Raw genomic sequence first — 22,813 nt, 5'->3', positions numbered from 1 at the left:
GCTCCAGGGAATTATCCTTTGAAATCAGTTACTCATTTTGGAGCTCAGATGAAATGGGGAAATCTGGTGATCTCATCCTGATGTCAAGTTTCATTCAGCAAAGAAAAATGAAATCTAAATGAGGAAAGTTTAAAGGGGAATATGGAGGTATTAAAATAATATTTACGAGTGATCAAATAGTGTGTCTGTGCATATATCCTCAGGTGCCTTATCCAAACCCAATGAACATTTAAAAATACATACTGGACTATGACTGTTTTGTCTGAGAAGAGAAGGATAAGTGTTTGGTATCTTGTTTCTATACTTAGTTTTGACTATTGACAGGCGCTCGATTTCATGAAGGATACAAACACATGCTGAACCTACTTATAAATAAAATGAGAATGTCTGCTTGGGACGGTTAAAACTGGCAGCCTGTAAACAGAGATCCACCAGTGAGCTGCATGCCAAGGTTCAGATATACTCACAATGTGAACTTCCTTTCAGCTCTGCCAATGATATTAAACTAGACCAGACAAGATAGCTATCTCAAAGGAGTGTGGAGAATTAATAGACTTGTGTTTCCAAAGTCTAGGCCATCAGAAATAGGTCCATGTACAATATATCATTTGTGCAAAAATACTTACTTTACCTCCCCACTCAGATAACAAGTCCTGACAAAGAGAACGTGCTATATAGACGAATACACAGAGAAACCTACCCTTGTTTTGGGAATTCACAACTGGAGAAAAAAAAAAAAAGTATATTTATCACTTCTCATGGGAATAACCATATGCTCTCAAAAACAATGTTCCCTAACAGAATGTTTCATGAGCTGAAATACTGCATATGTTTTCTTTATGATGTTCTCTTTTCTTGTTCATTATTAATGGTCTTGTATTCACTTCTATAACCTTAAGACACTATAAAAATGCGTCTGGACAATATTTGAAATTGGAAAGACAATAAAGGAAAAATATTAACTTGGAAAAATTGTGAAATACCATTCTCTCATGAAAAACAAACTGACTGGCTTAAGTGTACTAGCAGATGTTTCTTTCTAAGATTGTTAATTACTACCACCCAATTGCTTCTAATTGAGGTGGGGGAGGAAGAGAATGAGAGAATGAACATCAGTTTAAAGGTATTAAGACTCATCCCTTAAGAATCAAGTCTTTTTTTCCAGGGGCTTATTCGTTCCTAAGAAAAGATGGGGGTAATAATTCCAAGTGCTCCTTAGGAATTGCCAAAAAATCCCTGAAATTAGGTAAAACTGATTGCTGTGCTGCATGTTGTGAATGAGCGTATAATACTAAGCTTCAGACAGCCAAACCATTCTTCACTCGCCTTCATGCTGCATCCGGGAATAAGGGGGGAAAAACAGAGAGCCAAAATACAGCTACGGTCAGGTGAAAAAGTGACTGTTTAAACTTTGACCCTCATGCAGGTGGCTTGTAATTTCAGGTTTCTCAAAGCCTCGTTCAAGCAAAGCACCATGTTCTTTAACAAATGAACTTCCTTTTCAAAGTAAGGACAGTTTCACTCTGTTTTTCAACTGTACTTAGCATTTTAGTCAGATGGATTAAAAGGATCCTGTGGCCAGAAACATAAAAGGATGCAACTCTGATGAATGTTCAGGTCTAAGTTATAGCTACCAAGTCCAAATTTGCACAGCAGTTAGGAGAACTCATGCTAAAGATGAACTACTTCAGAGCCTGTTTGGGATGACAGCCATTCCAAAAGGTATGTGATGGATTACAAGGCCTTAACTCAGAAAGCAGATCTATGGGAGAAGCTATGCAATTCCACAGTGATAAATTATGACTGGACATTACCAGTGACTATTATCTTAATGTCAGGGTCATTACTGTGTAATTTTTGAGAGAAAGCAGAGTAAAGGTAAAATTGGAGAATTGACAAAAATGCCACCTATGAAAGTCAGCATCTGGCATACATGAAACCAAACCCTTTGAAGTGAAATATTATTAGCCTTCCCCTCAAGTTGGATAGGTTGGATTCCACGGCAATTCTTCAAAACTACTACCAGAAACAAAGGGACAGAATTATCTGTACATGGGGAAAAATAACAAACCACACACTAGAACCTGAGAATTGTGGGGGAGTAGGATAAAAGGAAAATTAAAAAATGCATACACATATCAAGACAAGGGGATGAAGTCATAAGCACTTCTGTAGAAGCTCAAATTGAACTTCAATAGCAATATTTGACTGGTGGAATTGAGCATCAAACAGCCGGTCAAACCGAGCTCAGTAGAAAAATTCCTCTTGATGTCAATAGAGTAAGGGTTTCATTTCCAATTTACAGATCTAGCAGATGCAGCAGAACTTAAAGTCAGAGACTATGAGGACCAAAGGGATAGAAAGACAATTAATTGTGTTGTTTTTCCTGAAGTCTCTGACATCTAAATTATCTGGCTCTGTCAACATTTTTTTCATTACAAATCAGGTTCGACAAACATAACTGACATTCTTTGCTGACTGCATGACAACAACCAGAGCAATAATAACTATGTTTCACAGTCCAAATTGAGAAGAAGTCCTTTAATTAACAATTGCATTCACATTCAGATTTGACTTTTAAGTTCTCCTGGAGGCCATGGATTAAAAGATACCACCCCCATTAAGCACACATTTTGGTTTTATTCCACAGAGTTGATTGAAATACATCCCTGACGGAGATAAATTTGCTTGAGTGAAGGTCCTCTTCTCCAGCGGCAAATGAACTTAGGCAGAATAGGACCAGGAAGGGAGTAACATTCCTGTTCCACAGCCACCAGAATAAGCACATAGAAAAACAGGCTTGTCCTGGGTCAGTGCCAAAAGCGTGTATTCAACTTTCTCTGGTTGAAAGCTGAAGCTGATGAATTAGACACACCCTTCAAAACAACAAAGATCAAGCTGCCTTCTCTGAAACTTACTGTAGGGAAATTAATTGTCCATTTTGAGACCAGTGGGACAAGACAAAACCAATTTAGCAAGAGCTGTACCAGTAGTACTTTGTACTAGTCTGGGATGGGTGTTTCAACCTGAAAATATGGACAGAAATAATTTTCTTCTATTTCACTGTTTCCTGTTGATGGTCACAACACAAATTAAAGGTTCAATTGCACACCGGGGGGGAGGGGGAAGGGGGAGATTCAAGATGTCACAAGACCTACTGCCAGCACCCAACCAGGGTGAGACAGTTAGGCTCAGAACAGAGGGGTAGTGACTCAGACCATGTGATGGCTTGCAAAAAACCCCCAACAAAAATAGACAACCAAAGTATGTTTTAATCATTCAGGCATCAGATAATGATTCTAACTGACAAGTCACCACTAGGACATTTGGGAATTGTTAAACTGAAATTCACTCAAACACAACATTTTCTCTCCCGAATAAAAAATAGTCAAACTCACAGGTTTGTGCAACACTACCTCCCTTAAAGCTTCAATTCCTTTTGCTAACCCCAATAATTTGACACATACAAGTAGAAGTATTTCCAAGCCTTGATACAGAATCACAGGTTTCTGTCTAGGTCTGGCATCTATTGTTGGCTGTTGGGTTGGGGGGTGGAAATTCTTTTACTATCTCCTTACCAAAAAAAGATTTGTACTAAAGATGCAGATACAAAAGACAATATGGTCTCTCTCTGCTAGCTTGGGTGTAACTCATACATGCTTAAACACTAAACCTAGATTTCTCACACTCTCTCTGGAGTGAGTTTGCTGAAGGGAGGGAGTTTGCTTAATTTTGCCAGATTATGATTTCTTTTTCCAATTAGCTCCCCAACTGGCTGTATTTCATCAACAGCAACTGCCAGATTAAATGCCTTACTTGACCATCTTCACCCAATACACTTTGATGTTCAGTTCTCAAGCTTCAAAATACCTTTTGGATGAAGATCAGACAGCACTAAACAGAATTACTAATTAATTAAGCAAAGTTAAATTTTAAACACTGTTTGTTGTGCTAGCCAAAAGCCTGAAAAGAACAGTCTTTTTTCCCCCTTCCTCATCGGAGATCAAAGAAGATAATTTCTCCCTCCCCTCCCCTATCTTTAAAAAAAAAAAAGGGGGGGTGGGGGGTGGGGATGAGGGGAGAATATCCATAAGCTTTGGTCAGAATAGTTCAGGATGATACCTGTAGCAGCAAGATTTGTGTTTGATCATTGAGCATATCAAAAGCCACATTAACAGAATGCAATCTGCTATAACTATCTATATCATTTAACATAGGTAAGTACTTCTTAAGTGAAAACTGTCACTGTCATATGGACCACTTACCACTTTCTAACAGCATTATGTGTCCCTGGAGCTCTGAATGGGCCTGCGAAGCATTGAATTCTGTTGCTGAACAGTGACAGATGGGGACACCAACTGATCATTTGTAACTTAAAGCAAAAGAAGAAAGACCTCTGTTCTCTAAAGATGGTCATACACTGATTTTGCTTAGTAACTGGTAATAATTTTGCTTTCTAAAAACCCCTTCTCAGTGTAAGTTGCAGATATGCGTGTTCACCTAGGATTTTCTGTTTTAAATTTTCTTTGTCTCTTTGGATTTTTTTCCCCTGAGATTCACAAGAGAAGAAAAAGAAGAAAAAACCCAGCCACTACATAACCCTTTATTCAAATGAAGGCTGAGTAGGTAATGTTATTAATAATGTAGGCTTTGATATCAACTTGCTCCCATCTAACTTAGATGTTCAATGGGAAAATTGTGTTTCCACCACTTTTGCTATGATAACAGAGCCTCTAAAGGTATCTGAACTGTAAGATTCATTTCATCAGAATTGCTTCCCATGAGGAATAATGTCACTCTGACCCTCACAAAGCTAGCCTTTTATAGAGAGCAATGTTGTGGACCTGTACTGTAACATTATTTTGGCTGTGATGAATCAGTTGCATATCTGACAGCTCTCTCATAGTTAATATTCAGTAGCAGATTCAGTGTTCCCACCCTCAGAGCCCTACGTCTTACTCTGAGAGGTGGGGGAGAACGGACATTGGTCCACAACACAACTGAAAAGCAATGTAGTGACTAACAGTCCAGCATATATGTGTGCATGCACAAGCATACGTCTCTTTCCCTTCTCTTACTTATACATGGGTGTGGAATGTTACTAAGGTGATACATCACAATCTGAAAAACATGCAGAGAAATAAAATGCATCAAGGCTTGACCCCACCACCTTACTTACAGTCTAGAGAGCACACAGGATCTCATCACAAGAAATGATTCGCATAGAGCAAACGCAGGTAGCTGCTCACCTATGGTACAGCCTAAAGATCACAGAGATGGAAGCCCGCTGTGCTATGTACCACTCAAAATGCAGAAAAGGAGACAGTTTGGAGCATCCCTTCTTACAGGAGGATTCATCCCTTCCTATTGCTCTAGAGACCCCATGTGTTTCACAACTGAAGAGTCAGCTTCCTACTTTGAGCTGCCCCTTTGGTGGAAAACGCTGCAATATCCTCCTAGATAGCACCACTGTGAATCCTGGATGGCTCCACTCTGTAAAGGCTCATTATAATAACAACAACAACAACAACAACAACAGGCCTGCAACACCACACTTCAGCTTCATGCCTCCAAATCCTTAAGAGGGACTATAACACCCTCCTAAACAAATCTTTTGCGCACAGAGTTCAGGGCCGTCTTGGCTCCCCTCGGCCGCTTCCCAGCCATCACTGAGCCCCGTGTGCAGCCCCAGCTGCAAAGCACAGCAAAGCTCTCCACTCCTCCAGAGCCCTGTGAAAATTCCTTGGGTAGCAGCTCTTTTACTTCTGGATATTTTGTTTTACAACTACTATTCCTTCCCTGTCTTTTTGTTACCTTTACAGTTTTAAATCCTTTTTGGTACAAAGTTGGGCACTTTGTATGACATATTTTACTGGTGAAAGGACCTGGATTGCTGGACCAGATTTATAAAGCAAGAAAAACCTGATTACTGGTTTGGGGGTTTGGTTTTTTGGGTTTTTTTTGGTAGGCTGGGGGTTGGGACTTTCCATCTAACAAGAGCAGCTGGACGCTGAGCTCTTTCAAGAGCAGAAATGTTGCTTCAGGTTCATTTCCACAACCCCATAGTGCTGCATTTATTATTTGCTATTACTCACAAACTAGTTGTGGTTAAAAAAAAAAAACAACCAACCCTCTTCCAAACAAATGACATTTTATCTTTTTCTCCACAGGAGAATAAGGTTGACTGCTACTTGTGCTTTGAGGTTTGGATATGATTGAGATGAAACATCTGTTAAGAAAAAAGGTGTGGGGGGGACTTTTTTCTGCTAAAAATATCATGCCTTTTTTTTTTTTTTCCACCAAACTTGAAACATGTGATGAAATTCAACTTTTAAAATATAACCCTGGAGCTACTTGAAACTATAAAAGTCTCCTCAGTATCTGAGGCAAGTCAGAATTTCCACTGTTCAAGCTGGGCTTTTATGAAGAGCAGACTTTAGAAAAAGCTGTAATCTGTCTAGGTAACAAAGGGCACTTGTTCTGCCTGGTGAGGTAAAACTTTGGGTTTCTGTAGCTACTGCAGCAGAAGTGGAGTTGAAACACACAAAAGCACCCTGACTGATACACACTTTGAATGTGGAACAGCAACTGGCAAAAGCAATATGCTTTTCACTGAAATTGCCTCTATAAGTCTGCATGTACATGCCTGTGTATTTGTAAGGTTCAGCAGGATGACAGGTTGTTGTGTCTAAACTATCCAGCCCGAAGGTTCAGGCATTTATCTAGGTTCACATCCATCTAGCCGTCTATATAAAATTATGGCTCCTAAATTTGCTCTCAGAAATGCAGGAACTATTTAATCCTGTCATAAACTGTATCCTCACATGAGACACTCTGGGATATGAAATCCCTATGGGCAGGAGAGAAGGGCCTTACAGGAGCATGCACATGGGATCTAAACAAAAGCCTACTGCAGAAAGCTACCAAAAACCCAGCAAGGCAGCACTCTGAAACTCTGTTGTCTGACTATGTCAAGACCAACTCAAACACAAGAGAACTGGCAACTTTAGGAACATTCGAGAGTTGCAGCAGGACACATTGCCTATTAAATGCAGTATTCAAGGTTTCTAAAAATGAATGTAATGGTTCATGTAAAGGCAAGGGATTTGAAACAAATATATTGTCTTCTGAAATAGCAAGGGCCAAAACGTCTTTCAATTACAAGAGCACAAAACTGGAATAATTCCATGAACACCAGCATGAGAGTATTATCTGACCCCAAATCTTTGCCTGGAAATATGCTCTAGTTTCACATGGTAAATAAAAAAGAGAGAGTCACTAGAGAGTCAGAGAAGAATGGCATTTTGACTCACTTTTCAAAAACATGTTTAATAAAACCTCCACGAACTGTGGTCAAAGCTACAAGAAAAATAACTGGTAATAATCGTTGCTGGGAAATTAAAAGTAGAAAAGGACCTTTGTTCTTCAAGTAGAATAAATGAAACCACTGGTATTCATCATGTTTCCAGAGAGATTGTTTTCAAACTCCTGACTTGTTCCCATATTTCATTCTTGGTTCTTGGTGGTGGATGTCCTGGGGCAAAGTTCAAGTACATTTTTATACCGCTGCACATGTACAGTAATGCAGCTTTATCTCTGTACCATACACACTAGATCAGCTGTCTCTCACAGATACACCCAAGTCCATCAGTTTGCCATGGTATATCTGATAGTACACCCTGCTTCCCAGATTAGTCACCATTGCAGAAGCAGGAGAGCAGGACATGCAGACAGACGTGGCTAGCTGTAACCCAGCCATCCCTGGGCGGTGTTGAGGGTTTGACAGGCGTACCCACGCGGTGGGCAGCTAGTGCAGAGCTGTGCACCAGCCTGCATTCCTGTGCGCTCAGTGTGATTGTTACCCAGCCTAAGCGAGATGAACAGCTCACCCAGATACGCCTACACATGCTACAGTTCCTTCCTCCTCTGAACCACAACCTTGACAGCCCAAGGGAAACACCAATGACCAAGACTGATTTGGTGAGACCAGATTACTGAGGCCCAGCCCTTTCAAATCTCATGCACAGAGCATGCGCCTCATCACCGGCACCCATTGTCACCCCTATCGCAGCCCCGCTACATGGTAGCTTCCCTCGAGCTTCACTCACTGATGTGAGCAACCAGTTGGGTGCCCATGGTCTGCTGCCTAAGCTCTGCCATGATGTTTCGCTCACCATCGGGATGTGGAAGGCAAATGCAAGAGCCCTCCTGCCTTTGATGACATCTTCCTAAGCTACGTCCTTTTGCCCTTTGATTCTCCTGCTTCCCACATGCACCCCGACGGTCTGGCTCTACCATGCTACAAGAGAAGCAGCTTGAGAGATTTGTACACACGGGGTTTTGAACAGCTATACCCACAGGTGACTTTTTGCCTCTTAGCAAACTAGTTAATGACTACCCCAGGGCTGAGAGTAAATGAATATTCTTATTGTTAATTGATTCTTTTTTTAATCACCACTCAGAAAGTGCATTAGCTTCTCTGTAAAGGAAGGAAAAGTTGCCAGTCTTAGGTAGAAGTAAAGAGTATGGAAAACCAATATTGTTATAAATACCAAGCATGCATATAATATTATTTTACAGCTTTCCATGTTTAAGGTGTTCACTAAGGATCAACTCTTTCCTTTTTTGACATGCTTGTTCACTTCCCTTTTCATTACCTCAGTTTTCTACTGAAATATTTTTTATACATTACACACAAGTAAATTAATATTAACATTTGGCTTTCTTCAGCCACATAAAGAATAGAGACCACTTGTAATTTTGGAAGATCTTCCTCTGTACTGTACTTTGAAACCCTCTCTCTGTCATATTGTAAGGGACAGACATGGATGCAGGAAATTTCAGGCTCTGTTCTCAGCTTTGCTGTTGTGTCCCTGAACCAAACATGCAACTTGCTTGTATTCAGAAATAACAACTTGCCAGCAGTGTAGAACGACCTGAATACAGACATCAATGTGGAACTATTACTTACAGCATGTATGATCTTCCCAGTCTAATGCAGAGGATTAATAACCCAGAGCAAAACTCTCAAACCATAGACAAAACACATCATCTGTCAAAAACTGTTAGGCAGCACCGGTAGGAGCTGGTGGGACGTCAACTAAAGAGAGCAATACTCTACATGCAGGGAACAAGCATGGCACAAGTAGCAGAGCACATACCCTCCAACACAGCAGCGGCTCAGTGCGAGGAGGAAAGCTCACCCTCTGAGGTGACCTAACAGCCCACTTTTCACTGCCTTTCTGTGCACCACTTGCCAACATGGGTGGGAGCTGTTAGACACTGTAAAGGTCCATTTGGAAACACCTGGAGACCACTAACTCATTACATGGAGGCCATGGACAACCATTGGATGGCAACAGTCTTTCATCACTACTGACCTGGCTGCACTTGAAACAGCAGCTCTAGAAGTAAAAGTTTCTGATCAAAATACCAACCCTCCTCAACTGGAACAGCTAATGTTAAGAAACACTTGTACAATTTTATTTTTTTTTAAATTTTTTTTTTTAAGTGCCTTATGCCATAAGATTTTCCTCCCACTCATGGCAAACAGCCTACCTGCTTCTTATAATTTCCTGGATCTGTGCATGACCACAGGAAAACTTCTGCTAATCCTACCAGTCTCATGTTCTTTGGTGGCTTTTATTCTAACTGCCAAACTAAGCAGTTTTCTCTTGGCACTCGCGACTGCTCCTTGCCCCCCCCCCCCCCGCCATGTTCTTTGGTACTCCTTCCAATGCACAGTAACCTGCTTATCAGCTTCCAGCCTACGAAGGGACTAGCTGTTGGTCAGATAATGGTGGCTGGTGCCAGTGGGTCACCCTGAAGCTGAAGATATTTCTCAGAGTTGTTCATGTCATATTGAGCAGCAGGAAAGAGTACAGCAGAAACCTCCTGACAGCCGAAAAAAATACAGCCAGTGAGCAAGTGATCACCAGTCTGCAATGATCACATAGCATATACTTATGTATAGCAAATCTACAGTAAGTGCATAGGATTAGCAACAAGTCATTAAAATGCAGAGTTCCCATACAACATCACAGAAGGCTGACCACAAGAGCACTTTTAAGGTAGAATTATTAGCACTCTGTTTGCAATGTCAGTGATGAATAGGTATTTGGTTTAAGAACACGACAGAGAAGGGACCTTCATTTTCTGCAAAGCACCAAGCCTGCATCAATAGTACTAGGTAGGTAGTAACAACAGTGCTGAGATAGAGCAACTTTGACTGTGTGCAAGATGCAATCTATGTCTTTTCTATAAATACACCGGAATTTTGTGTTCATAATATGTAGAAAAATTTTTAAGCTTGAGAAAATAAATGAAATAACCATCATAACTGAAGGCATTAACTAGAAAGGAGCATGCAGTTTGAAATAACTGCCTTTTATTACCCATTCATAGCTCAGCCTAGCACAATACATGAATTTATTACAGCTAAGAGATTAATAAAGTATGGTAAAAAGTGTCTCACATGCCAATAAATGGTTAGCTAAAACTAGTTAAAATCCTTGTTCAAGTTTTCCTTTGCTGACAAGTTTATAAACAATTTGGGCCCAAGTACCATACCTCGGTGCCACCAAGTGCCACCCTTCCTCTGAGTTGACAACCCAACAGATATTCTTCCAATTACCAATTTTAGAAACAACTCCAGGAACTAAAGTCACCACTGAATTTTTCCTGAATAGAGAGACAGAGAAGAGGGAATTCTCTTGCAGTGCTGAGAGCGGCCTTGCTGCAGGGTGCTGTGAGGGAGGCACACTCCAGCCCATGCCCTCCCCTGCAGCTGCAGCCCCAGCAAGGGGGAAGCATGGGCACCTCGGCAGCACTCGTGTGGAAGCCACTGTGCTCTCTTCACTGGACTCTCTGGGATGCGTACGGTGGGGGAAGCATGGGCAGCTGGGGGGGGTCTGGGAAGGTCGGCAGCATTGGGCATGAGATCAGCAGCCTTAAGTCACTAGTTCATTGCTTACTATTGATTCCTTGTTTGCTTATTAGTTCTTATTCAAGTCAAAAATAACAACACAGCTCTTCACAGCAGAACTCTGTTAACCACACCTCAGCTCCCACTTGACCACGGATTCCCTGGACGCTGGGTGGAGGAAGAAGAGATGAAGGACTGACTGGACATACTAGTAACATCTTGAAAAACATATAATAATATTAAGAATATAATGAATTATTTTTCTGCTTTGCTGAATACAGCATGCCTTACCTGCAGGTTTAGAAATTCCATAATGTGTTGTAAATGTGTGAAAAGTGCTAGAAGTAGGTTTTTTTACAGATATGATAGATTTTTTTTTTTCCAGCAACATGTGCTTTGAACTCTGCTGGAGGGCTCTCTAATATTTATGGGCAAGAAGATGACCTGAATAATTTTGTCCTTTCTGGTACCCGATGAGGTAACATCTTACACCTAGGGATTTGGATACACCTGGTTTGGGAAACTTATCAAAAAATGGGTTTGTTGATTCAGGTCAAGCTTTGTCACTACTTTCAGCAGGACCTTGGATATCATGTTCAGATAAGGCACCAGGAAGGCTTGGATATTCTCCAGTCTTCTGTTGTAAGAATAAGTAATCAAGACATCACCCCCGGCTGACAAATGAAACAGGGAACAGAGTGCTATCGGCACAAGAGGCAGCTCCTCTGATGGGCAGAGGACTAGATTGATCTCACAGAGATGCATGATTTCTGGTTAGTAGAAGCACTTAAGTCATACTTTTCAGAACAGTGACATGTGAAATCACATTATCACATAAGTAATTGGGGTGATAGGTTAGGTGTCTCCTGAGCTTAAGGACTTCACCTTGAACTCCAAAAGGCAGCTGAAGTAGACTGATAGCTATATCCCACTGGGCTCTAAAGAGCTTGTATTAAGACAAGTAGGAAATTGCCTCTTTTCCACAATCAGTCTGTGTCAGAGGGAGATTTTCCAGCTTCTCGTTCAGATGTCACAAGCAGGGAGAAAACAGGCTGCTCTGAAAAGCTTCTAAATGCTCAAGTGATAAGATGGAGGAACCCCAGTTCACTTCATAGAGACATGGAGTGGTCAAGATAAGAAAGCTCTCCTGGTCTACAGGCTTTAGCTGTGAAAATTTCCCAAATGTTCAGGGAAAGGAGGTGAAAAAAGTTCTGAAAAACAAGAGCAGGGCTCTTGAATGATTCATTAAAAAGCTTGCTTACACCTTGAAGAGCAGAGAGAGAACTTGGATGTCATTATTGAACACAGTAATCGCAGATGTCTTTCTGAGCCACCTGCATGTGTACATAACGGAAGAGTGTCTTGCTATTTGATGCTACATTCAATTCCTACCTGCCATTTTAGCTTCCCCACTGAAATGAAATGAAAAATATCTCCCATTGTCTGTGCTAGTTTTTGTGACTTCTTCCAGAGCCACCTCCAGTCATTCAGTTCTGGTGACCTACTATTCTATCGAGGGACAAGGAAGAGAAAAATGCAAGCTCTTTTATCCTAGACATGAAGAATGATGAAGCACATGCTTCTTGTGCAGAAACTGCTGGTCAAGAAAGTTCAAGCATGAGAAGTTCATACACAGCCACAGCAGATTGCACAAATACTCTAAGTTCAGCAAGTAGAAGTCTCTGAAATGCAGTGGGAAAGCATTGCTAAACTTGGAATAAAAGTTGCAAATGAATCCACTACAGAACCTATATCCAGCATGCCCAATTGTTGAGTTATTAATGAAAGAGGAAGGGAAACAGAGTAAGAGTAATATAAGAAGAGACTGAAGTTTCCAATGGTGTCTCTTATCTAAGGAAATCACTGACCACGTAAGAGAAAATCCAAAAATTTCGGTTTAGTGACTTGCTCAGCAGCAAAATCAAAGGCAGGTGCTGGATATAATAGACAATACTGTTCAAACTGTTTCCTTCTGCACAGCACTCAGTAAACAGAGTCGCCACTATTGAGTTCTAACCTCTTGTCATGCAGCAACATCGAGTCAACAATCCGCTCTCATGGCTTAATGCTTTTGATGTTTACTTTGTTCTTTCTATAGTTCAAAAGAAAGCACTAATGCACCAGTCCTCTTACCGAATACAATCTTAATCCCAGAATCCTGAGCCTTTTGCTGTTGGCCAGTTAAGTCTGTTAAGACGAAAGGATTTGATCAAGCTTTACATAACAACACAGAAGTTAAATCCAGCAAAGAGAGTTCTTTTTATCTGTACTGCTCAGACAGCTAAGAGGGGGAAAAAAAGAGAGGGAGAAAAAAAAAGGTAATGAACTTGGCTATGTAAAACAAAATAAGGAATTCAATTATTTCTCTTATTGCCACTTTGTCTTTTCAGCAAGAGTCTTCTAAAGAACTCAGATTTATTCTCCAATAAAGTGTCTGAGTGTGAAGGCTATAACTTTCCCTTAGCCCAGAACAACTGTGGCACCTGCTGTGCTTTTTTGCAAATCTCAGAAATGTTTCTTTTTTTATTTTTTCCATACCTACCATGTATTTATGAAGACAGAATATAGTTCACTGATTAGACACTTGCCTGGTACTTGGCAGAGCTGGGTTCAAGTCTTTGTTTTGCCATTCATGTCCTTTGTGAGCTTAGCCCAACCAACCATGTTTCAGTGTGTTACAGCTCCCTGCCTCTGAAACCAGCTATCAGTGATGTTTATGTTATCTTATGACACATAAATGTATAATCATGCAACATATATGTGTTACACCAGTACACATGTAAAGATTATGAGATAGCAAAATAAAGGCAGAACTATTTCAGATGGAAAGATTAATATACTTTCCAGAATATTGATTACCTTTTCACACAAAACATTTCTATGCAGAAAAGAGCTATGACAGTGGTCATCTTGTACCTAAGCCACACAGAACTCAAGCTGTGCCCTAACAAAGGTCTCAAATCATGTTTCAGCTTCACTTTATGCTAATATCACAATTTTATCCTAGTACTATCACAATCATCCAAAAATATTATGCCAGTAAAAAGTACGAAGTTATACAAAAAGGGTGAAAGCATCCTGCTTTAACACAATGCTTCTATTATCATCTGTCGATTACAAGAAGATTTTCAATATCCCATTCAAGAGGGAAGTGGCTAACACTGTCCCCAGCAGGGAAAGCATAGTCTGGAGATCTGAGAGCAGAAGGGATGAGGACCAAGCCTCAGCAATCTGCATGCATTTGCCTGAGCACTGAGTGGGAACAGTTACCTGTCCCCCAACTGGAAACATACCACAGAACAGCTCTTCCCCAGTGGGAGCACACAGAGAAAGGACCACCTGCTGGTATCTCTATCCTGTCTGCACTGCTCAGCTACTTCATAAGAAATGAGATGCATCAGAAGTAATAATGTAAAAATGCTGAAAGACTGAAAGTACAGTAGCCTAAAAGGTTTCACACTCTAATAAAAACAATCCTGCTGCTGACTAGTTTGGAAATATTATATATTGGATATTGTGTTTGCTATGCAAGACAATTCGACACAACAAAGTAAGAAATAATTAGAGGCAAGGGAAGGCAGAATGAGACACAGAAAAATGAAATTATTCACCTCACTGACATTTATTATCCCATGTTAAGTAGATTCTCCTATAATTCTGAAAATTAAAATGCCACCCATTATAGGAATTGTGCCCTACTATGAGCAGAAAGGAAAACTGTGGTGAAGTTAAATACTGAAACATTTTTAACAAACACCAACTCCATCATGGCAAGTATATCTTGCTTTTGTGTTTAAAAGTAGCCTACAAGCGCCAGCTGAAATTGAGCTCCTATGTCACAGGCACATATGAGGGAACATTCTTTGTAAACTACAGACATGATAGAAACATGGGATCCAAGAAACACAGTATTAACACATTTCACAGGTAAGGAACTGGAAGACAGACATTCTAACATAGAGAATCTTTCAAGTTCTGTTTAGACAGAAGTCTTTACCACCAGAAAAAATGACTGGATTATAAAAGGACAGAAATTGCCAAGTTAAGCTTGACATGGTTCATTGCTCTAAATAAGTTGGGCATATTGTTTCCACTAGCCTATAATATAAATCTAGCACACAGCCCATGCAACCACTTGTTAAAGTAGGGAGTTTCCCAGAGAGCTTCTGAAGTCTCATTTCTTTTTTTTTTTTTTTTTTAATTAAAGAATGGTCAACAATGTCCTTAAATTAATCTCTTCCGTTCATCAACCCCCACTTGCCCAACGGAAGTTCAAGGTACCTTGGATGTGTTCTCTGGCACACAGTGTCTGTACTCAAGGTCCCCAAAGGCCCTTCCTACCACAACGATTCCATCTCCAATGCAAGGAGAGGCCTGATCAGAAGAAGAGATGAAGTGAGCCTTGCAAGGAAGAAGTTATCTGAAGGGGAATAATGATTCCATTAATATTCAAGAGACATGTATTGACTAAGCGTCTCTGGTCTTTATTAGAAATTAATGCAGGAGTTTCTAAATCTGGTTTGGTAACACAGAAGGGTGTGCAGTGTATCACAAAACCCAGCACTAACATTTTCAGTGATCGCATTTACCACCTTTGCTGGGGACAGTGATATTCACTACTGCTACCAATACCAAGAGAAACCTGGAAAAAAATTGTGAGACCTTGAATTAAAACACTTGGTCCTTATGATACAACTGGGTGACTTTTTTGATACTGGGAGGACAGTGGTAGAAGATACAGAAATAATACCCTATTCCCATCTTAACAGCTTTGCCAGGCAAATGACACATCTGTATATCAAGAACTGCACTCTCATATATACATTCTCACACTGACTTGTTCACTGACTTACTCCAATACTCCTTAATATTAACCAAGAAATTTTGTTCTTTAAATACCTTCTAGATGAAAGTGTTCATCACCAATAGTGTCTCTGTAGCCTTCCCCAGATAAATCCTGTTTAAAAAAAAAAAAAAAAAAGAATGACAAATATACTATATACAAAGTGTTGACGTCTTAAGAATATGTATTTATTATCAGCAGGATTAATTTAAAACAGTAACAAGAGTACAGAATTTGTTTTCCATGAAAGAAGTCAATCACTTTATTAGTGGTAGTCAATGCATTTGGTACTATTTGACAATGCTCTGGACATACTTTAGGACAAAAGTTTGATGGAGATGAATAGATTGTACAGGGGAAAGGAAGAAGAAGTGTTCATATTCAAATCCTTTTACAAAGTAGATTAATATTTAGCATTTCAACATCTTGTCAATCAAGCAAGATGAAAAAAACCTCCAAATGGAAATGATAAAGGAGAAATAAGCCCTTCACTACCCACAGAGGAATATTATCACTTGGTTCCACCAACAAACAGAAAACTTTCATATGCCAGAAGTCACTCAAGAAAAGCAGACACAGACTCTGAAGAGCTGCCTGATCCTTCAGTCCTGAAATTAATAAAATTTTGTCAGCCCCAGTACGTCTAGAGCAATACAGAAGCAGATGCTATAGATATGCAGATGATCTTATCTCAGACCCCAAAAACATTTCTCTAATGGTGTTGAAGTAGTAATAAAGGGCATCAGTGGGATTTAGAGCTAATCCCACTTACAAAGACCCTGAAGAGCATTCTCACTCTCTTATTAGCAGACCCTTCCAGCTCCATCCCCCTATCCCAGCTAAACCATAAGCAATGACAGCTATCCTCATGTTTTGCTTTCTCCCATTCATTCCAAAGGCTCTAGCATCACCATAATGTCACTGACGTTACTTTATAGGCTGGCTCCCTAAATTCTCCACAAACATTCTCTGCCACTGATAAATAGTTACGGTAATAAAGAAGGATATGGTCCTAAAAAGCTGGCGTCCTGCACTCATTGCCATTTTAACTTCACCTGCAAAAACATACCAGGAACACAGAGCCAGCATTCTCAGCATTAACCTGTGAACTGGAAGTTGACAGTACAGAGCTTTTTGCACAAGATAAGAATAAGGGAATAACACGTGAAAATTAATGTCTGGTTGTATTCATTAGCTTTATTGTTAAGCAATTTTATCATGATACAAGCAGTTCACCTCTTTTTCTTGAAAAAGCTGACAGAGGTTCTTTTCTGCCTTCCTCATGCCCAAATGTTATTCTTTGAGATTAGTTATCAGAAAGTAACTAAGCCACAAAAGCATATCTTAGGAATTCTTCAGTATCAATTTCTGCAACAGCATTTTAAAAATTAGATTTCACAAACACTACTGGATAGCTAGCTCAGAGACCCTGAAAATATCGTTCTGTTCATGAGCAGATACCCTGAAATAAAGTTAGAACTCACAGGCCAAATGGCTCTGAGAAACGCTGGTGACCTGGCCCGGAATACTAGGATTATGCACAGCACAATGTTGCTATAAAAGCTGTCATTCTGGATTTAGCTTTCCAAGAAGCAAATCACAAAACCTATTTTGTTTCCTTGAGGTTTTGTTCCAGTAAAAAATGTCTCTTTTTTTGAGCGTGTGCTGATTAATATCAGTCATTACCTTAAAAATTATGGAAGAAATGGACAGTGATCAAAAAGAAGCCGTTAAACGTTGGCATAACTTATATTTCTGCAAGAAGATGGTCTTTCCAGGGCCTTGTAAAAGTTGGTATACTTTTGTTTGATCAAATTGCCCCATGTCATCATTTTCCATGAAGTTCTGAGAGCACATCTCTGACTGCTCTCGTAGATAAAGAGATACATAGATGTGATTACATAGGCATATATGGCATCTCTGCTCTCTCCCACAATGCTAAATATTTAATAACTGCTTTGTTTTTTTTTTTTTTTACTAAACTCAGAATTCCTCCTGCTCTCTTGGAAAAAAAAATATTTTCTGTTACCTGATCAGCAAATATGCAATGAGTAGGTATGATCTTACTTGTGATGTACCTCTGAGGAGAATACTATCTAGCTGTTAGCCTTCATCTCTTAAAATTTTAGCAAAGCAAGCAGTGCATCTGGATATCAAATGTTGCCTGTTAAAACAATGTCATCAATCTCATCCTCTACAAAACCCAGAAGCCATTAATTTTTATGATTTTTCAAACGACATCACTTAAAAATGAGCATACATTTGTTGATGTAAAATGCACCATCAAGTAACTCAATCAAAAAGAGTGGAAGACAGAAGTGTAAAACAGCACAGTGAAGCATTAATACTCATGAAGCTAACTTCTTATTTTCTCACTTTTAATCATTACATGGGTCTTAAGTAAATATGTTTTATACTCTAGTCTAGTTTCACTCCTTCTCTAGCTCCTAGTTATTTAAGTTAAAGTAGTAACTTAATGCAAGCAAATTTCCAGTAAGTGTTTCTGCCTTAAACCAAATTATTATAAATTACCAAATTGTAGAAAAGTGGTTTTATGATGTTGAACCATAATATAACTGTTAAATAGCACATAAATTGACAATCCATCCTGAAACTGATAAGAGTATCGTTTGAACATTTTAATGACACATTTAAGCAGAATTCCTCACCTCCCATTCAAATGTGTTCTTCTGCGTATTATCTTTGATAGACAGATATATATCTGTGAAAGGCGTGGGCAACTCTAATATTTTACAGGAAGAAAATGAAGGGAAAAAGAAAAAACTATATCATTCATCTTATTATCATTAACTCTTCTGTCAAAAAAACTGCAAGAGAGTTACCTGAATATATTTAGCACCACTGAAACATATGTCACAACCTGGATAAATACCAAAATGCACCTGCTTGAGAAAAGGATTCTGGACAGTGTATGTAAACTCACACTCAACAGAAAAGTACAAAAGCTGAGCAAGCACCAGAGAAAACAATTCTGACCGCAGCTCGTACTGTATAATGGAGTATTCTCCCAGGAACCTGTTCAAATTGCCTTAATGTGAATAAAATAGCACATCTACCCCCAGCGACTCAAATTCAGAAAATGGACTAGAGCGAAAGAAAAGGGTAAATGTATAAAACATAACTTGCAGCTCAAGAAATTCTAGTGGGAAGCAAACGCTATAGCCAGGTAGGACTATTTGACACTGGGGAGAAGCGTGTTGGAGCACAAAGGAAAGAGGCTCGAGGGGATGAAAAAACCAAGAGCGGCTCTGCTGTTTGGCCAGGCTCTGCAGTGTGGGCCTCCCTGCGCAGCTGCAAGAGCCCGGCCCGCAGCAGGAGCGGTGCCTGAGAGAGTAAAAGCAACAACATTTAGGTCATGGGTAGTTGTATATCACTGTCCTGACACGATGTTTTAAATCACAACGCTGCGTTTTCAAACTGGAACACTGAGTCATGAAACAACCAAAACCAGATGTACCCTGTGAAATACTATATAAATGAGGTCAGGGAGTGCTTGAAAGAATAAAGAAAAGAAACATTTACGTAGAAAGATTATTCCAGCATGCCACTTCTATAGGTTGATAAACAGAAACCCATCTAGAGTAAGTGCCTCTACCTCACCGGGAGTTTCCCAGATAAATAAGTTGGCCTCCGTTAGCTACCAACACAAATCACACAGAATGACTAAGATTCAGGCTCAAACATCTGCTTCAAAACTCTTAACAGCTGGCTGCCTGGCCTGGGTAGAAAGGACCTTGTGTCCCATATATCCCATTCTGATAGGTGCCACTGTACTCAGCTTAGATTTAAGAGGGTGGGGGCGGAGAGAAGAGTTAATTAGTGCAACTCCCTCAGAAATGCTGCTGACTATATACATACACATGGAAGAAAAACAATCTTTAAAAGCTCCCACACCCCAGGGCTTCTATCCAGCTGGTTACAAGTCAGGCAACCGTCACTCACTTCCCACCTTTGCTGTGCAATCAGACTCCAATGAATTCTAACTTGCTGGGAATTATTTTTTGTTTTAACCCCAATGTTAGCCCTAACCACCCTGTGCGGTTTTCTTACTGATACAAGACTCTGGAGTCTAAAGACTGGGCACTGACTCTGGGGCTTCTAGCTATTGACTTCATTTTCACCTGCTATCTGAAAATGCTGCCATCCAGATCCTCACCCATGGTTCTGCCTGCATCGCTTTATTCCTCCTATGCCTTTGCTGGCTCCCTTTCTGCTTCTGCATTGAGGCCAAGCTCCTTGTCTTCACCTTCCAGGCTCTACACAGTTGTATTTGCATTCACATCTAGCTCTACCTCCTGGCCTCTATGCCCACCGATTCCTTTAATCTTGGTCATCAGTACGACTCTTTCTACCTGTCCTGGCTCTACCTTCTCATGCCGCTCTCCATGACACCCAGCACATAAGAGCCAAAGCTACAGAATGAGTGTGTATTTTAGCAACCCACATTTGAACTAGCATGGTGTTAAATACAGTTTTGCTTTTGGTGTAAGTAGAGGCAGCTACATCCACAGATGTATTACATACATCAAAGGATAACCTTTGATTTAGGTAGGTTATCATGATAATAAGCACAGTTTTAAAGTTTGGACCCCCCTACTCCCTGTATTACATCACAGTCAATATTGTGTTAATTAACATTTTTCTAAAAGCTGTTGCTCTTCTCAAGTAGAAACAAGTTGCTTTACCACTCCTTCTTGAAGCATCTCATTAAAAACCTTTGATTTAGCCTTAAGATACTCAATTTTCCACATTTTTGGCAGAAAATATGCACACATTTCCTGTTTTAGTGAAGTTCTTATAAAGGTATCATATGCACCACTTTCCCCAAGTAAAACACATGCAAAATAACAATTGTCAACCAAGAAAACTTTCCTCCCTATTTTTAACCATCTGACTGAAACATGTATTTTTTTTCTCTCTTTATTCTCATATTGATGCAATAAAGTTCCAGTACTTCTGGAAAGAGCAAAGTTGAAGAAATGTGTTTCACAACAGGAGTGCAAGCGACAAGATATGTGGTAACTCTAACATCATGTGGAGTAGATTTTATAACAGTTTTAAAGTAGCTGCCAACAAGAATGCCATGTCACCTATGCACAAACTTCCATTCTTGATGTAGACAAAAAAAATTCCAAGAACTAGAGGTTCAAGAGAATGAGGATGCCCTTTGGCCTTTCACCCAAATGACTGAGGGCTCTGTCAACTGCTAAGTGGCTATTCTGAATGCTTCAGTCTCACTTGCAAGAAACAAGTTTCCAAAATAAGTCTGATTTTCATATAGCGAGTCCTTAGCAGATTTTGAAAACCTAGTCTCTTGAAGATGCTTCACAAAACCCATCCAACCCCCAAAGCAGTCATTATTATTGTTTTACTTTATTTTTAATCTTGTCCAGACTTGAAGAGAAAGAGGTAAAAGACTTTTTCAAAAAACAATTGATGGGAGGAACCTAGTTCCCCTTTGGGAATCTGAAATTTTCCATGGACTAGAAACATAGCCATGTGTAACTATAATCAACTCAAGCCTAGTCTTCACTGCTAGGAAACCTATTCACACCTCAAAAAATGGTATCATTTATTTTAGTATAATGCAGGTGAAAGTAGATATTCAGTTATCTGAGGTGATCATCACTCTCTACAAATGCAGCTTTATAGCCAGGCTTGAAACTAAAAAATTAAACAAATAAAAAAACAAAAATCAAACTGCTTATAGTCAGACATACTTGGAGATGACATTTTGGTAGGTTAGCAGCTTCCATGAATACAAACCCATGCAGTCAAATATACATAAAAGTGGACATTTGTGCACACAATGTTGTGTGATTACTACTTACAGGCAAAACATAAGAATGCATTTTGGGCATGCATTTGGCACGCTCTGCATTTGGAAGTGAAGTCCTCATATTAATATTCTCTTTCAAAAATGCTTGAAGATCTCCCTCGTAAGCCTTTTGAAATAAACCATACACTTCTGTGTTACAGTGTCCTCTTTAGGCCAAGTGCTTCCTCTCCTTCCCTGTTCATAAGTAATCTATATACCTAGGGCCTTACACAAATAAAGTATATATTCTAAGCCTCACTATAATGAAAATTGAAACCAGGCAAATACAATTAATAATTAAAGCATATAACATACAGAAAAACACTGTAGAGCAATACAAATTTATGCCTTGGTTTAAGCCTAATATTGTTTCTCCTGCAGCATATTTTACCTTTCCTTCTGCAACCAGGAGGCTTCACTCTCTCTTTTTCCTTTTGAGTTTGCCATTCCAGATAATTTAATAATAAAGATAACTCACCAGGATTCAACTTTCTGTAAAGAATCTGTAAAGCAGCTCACACCTGGAGAAGAAGTCAGGGTGACTTTAACTTTTAGACCAACATTAAAATACACATTGCAACTGCAATAATGCAGTGTGTTAAGCAGAAGCAGCAAGCTCAACTTCTATAATGTTTTCTTTCTCTGAAATAAGAACCTGGTGCTCTGCGATCCATTACAAACAGGTTTTTCTTCCTCCACCATGCATGGAAGCTTCTCTCAGATAAAATTTCTTCATAATATAATCACAGCAGGTAGCGTTGTTCAGAAAACAGATTTCTCCTCTAAGATCTCTGATAGATGATCCTGGATGGGTTTAGCTGCTACGGTTTAGGATTTTACTGCCTTTATCTGCCATGATGACCTCTATGTCCAAAGTTACGGTCTTCCTAACAGAGATACCAGAACACAATGGGTGTAGCACAACAGATACTGAAATTCATCCTTTGGTACCTTAGCATAAAGTTCACACTAATATACCAGCTCAAAAACTATGATGATGAAGTGCACAAATGCATTCAGTTCGGCTGCCTCTGCTCTAGGAGTAGTAACTCCCAGCCATAATAATATGGTAATAGTGTTTGAAATCACTGCATCTATATCCACCAATTTGACAGAATTGGAGCCCCTGCAGTCTCATCTCACAGAAGGTGACTGTAGATCAATTCCAGCTGCTCGTAAAATACTGTGAAGATAAAGACAGGATAAC

General features: G+C 39.7%; 1 protein-coding gene across 2 annotated transcripts in view; it reads right to left on the bottom strand.

Annotated features, from left to right (window-relative positions):
- Nucleotides 1–22,813, bottom strand: part of NKD1 (NKD inhibitor of WNT signaling pathway 1) — a 115,587-nt gene that overhangs the window by 28,642 nt on the left and 64,132 nt on the right. For both annotated transcript variants that reach the window (XM_069793640.1, XM_069793638.1), the window contains exon 4: nt 15,824–15,881. In XM_069793640.1, the coding sequence (XP_069649741.1) occupies nt 15,824–15,881 (58 nt within the window). The remainder of the gene's footprint in view (nt 1–15,823; nt 15,882–22,813) is intronic.

Source organism: Haliaeetus albicilla, chromosome 10, assembly GCF_947461875.1.
Source record: "Haliaeetus albicilla chromosome 10, bHalAlb1.1, whole genome shotgun sequence".
Lineage (NCBI taxonomy): Eukaryota > Metazoa > Chordata > Aves > Accipitriformes > Accipitridae > Haliaeetus > Haliaeetus albicilla.
This window is presented reverse-complemented; position numbering and strand designations above follow the sequence as displayed.